The 1,344-nt window shown below is 40.3% G+C and overlaps 1 protein-coding gene across 1 annotated transcript; it reads right to left on the bottom strand. All coding sequences in view use genetic code 11, as the record gives it.

Annotated features, from left to right (window-relative positions):
- Positions 1-176: 176 nt before the first annotated feature.
- EGR_11191 (hypothetical protein) lies at positions 177-1,245 on the bottom strand (the record flags this gene model as incomplete). Its single annotated transcript, XM_024500438.1, has 5 exons — positions 177-247; positions 279-440; positions 749-884; positions 992-1,057; positions 1,156-1,245. 5 exons carry the CDS (start codon positions 1,243-1,245, stop codon positions 177-179), a joined length of 525 nt encoding a protein of 174 aa, XP_024345148.1.
- Positions 1,246-1,344: the final 99 nt, after the last annotated feature.

Here is a 1,344-nt window from a genome sequence, read left to right as displayed (position 1 = left end):
CTTATTTTCTTCCCGATGACACAAACACTTACACACAGACCCGACAGATTTACCTGCCGATCAAGAAAAAACAAGAGCAAATATTTCCAATATTAAGAACATTTTCCATCCATTTTCATTCACGTTTAACCAAGCTATATTCGGTATGACTTGGTGCAGTCGACTGGTGTAAAGTGTTAGACAACACTGCACGTATTGATAATGACACGTAGATAAGGGAATTGGGTATTCTGAAATAATGGCGGCACTATAGGAATAAACTGATGTCGAATGCTCACCGGACATGGGGCATGAACTCAGAAATGCTAAACGACTAGAAGAAGACAGGACGTCATGGTACTCTTTGGGGGCACGGAGGGAACTGTGAGCAACAGAGATGGGATAGGCTGCAATAGCGGAGAAGAGACGGTACCCAGTGGTCAATGAGACGGGAATAGCGTCTGCAATAGATAATAGAAAAATAATAGAAAAAGTTTACGTCCAAAGCATCTTTAAATGACTCTCCCGCGTCTGCCGATGATTTAGATTTTTCAAACAGAGCTCGATTTCAAGATTATTTGATTATTTGAAGGTTTAATGTGCAAGTAAAGGTGAGAAAAATGCACTATTGAGAATGAAAGAGGAATCTTTTAGGTTCCAGGGACACTAAGCAACCTTTTAACAGCCACTGTAGTTTTAGAGCGAAATGACTTACATAGAGAGAAGGCTAAGTTGTATAAAAGGTATTACATTAAAACGTGAGACAAACTTACGACTGAACGCCAGTTGCTGAAGTCACATGTTCCACAGGGGAAAGCACTCCCAAAAATACTCTGGAAAATCTGTTCCGGGATACTTTCGCCCTCTCGACCTTTCACAAACGAAGAATGCGTTCTGGAAGTTAACTGCATTTAGCATTTCGCAATACCTTCACCACTCTGGCAAAGCGAACATTTGTCAGAATTATATATATTCGGTTTAATATGGAGATTAAGGGACTAAAATCACTTACTTTTATCTCAAGATTCCTTCTCTGATCTTCAGGTCTAAACCAGCCAAAATTGCCTATACCATTTGCCTAAAAGATTTTAAATTCTTGAAAAAGCAAATGCAATCATGCCAGATGTTCACTTATGCATTGAATACATGGGGCTGAACAAGAGCCCCTACCCTTACCGAGTCAATTGTAATGGTGCTTTTACAGAATGGACGACTTAGATGATTGCTTTTCACACATTTAGCTTGATATTTACGGTCTGAATCCATTCGGACAAGGAGCAGGAAAAACACCACACCAAGACGACTTCCAAATCACCGCCTGTGGCATTCGAGGTTATTGGCCGATCCGAAAGAACTGATTATCAT

Source organism: Echinococcus granulosus (assembly GCF_000524195.1).
Source record: "Echinococcus granulosus chromosome Unknown EG_S00476, whole genome shotgun sequence".
Classification (NCBI taxonomy): domain Eukaryota; kingdom Metazoa; phylum Platyhelminthes; class Cestoda; order Cyclophyllidea; family Taeniidae; genus Echinococcus; species Echinococcus granulosus.
The sequence above is the reverse complement of the archived record's forward strand: the minus strand, read 5'-3'. Positions and strand labels throughout refer to the sequence as shown.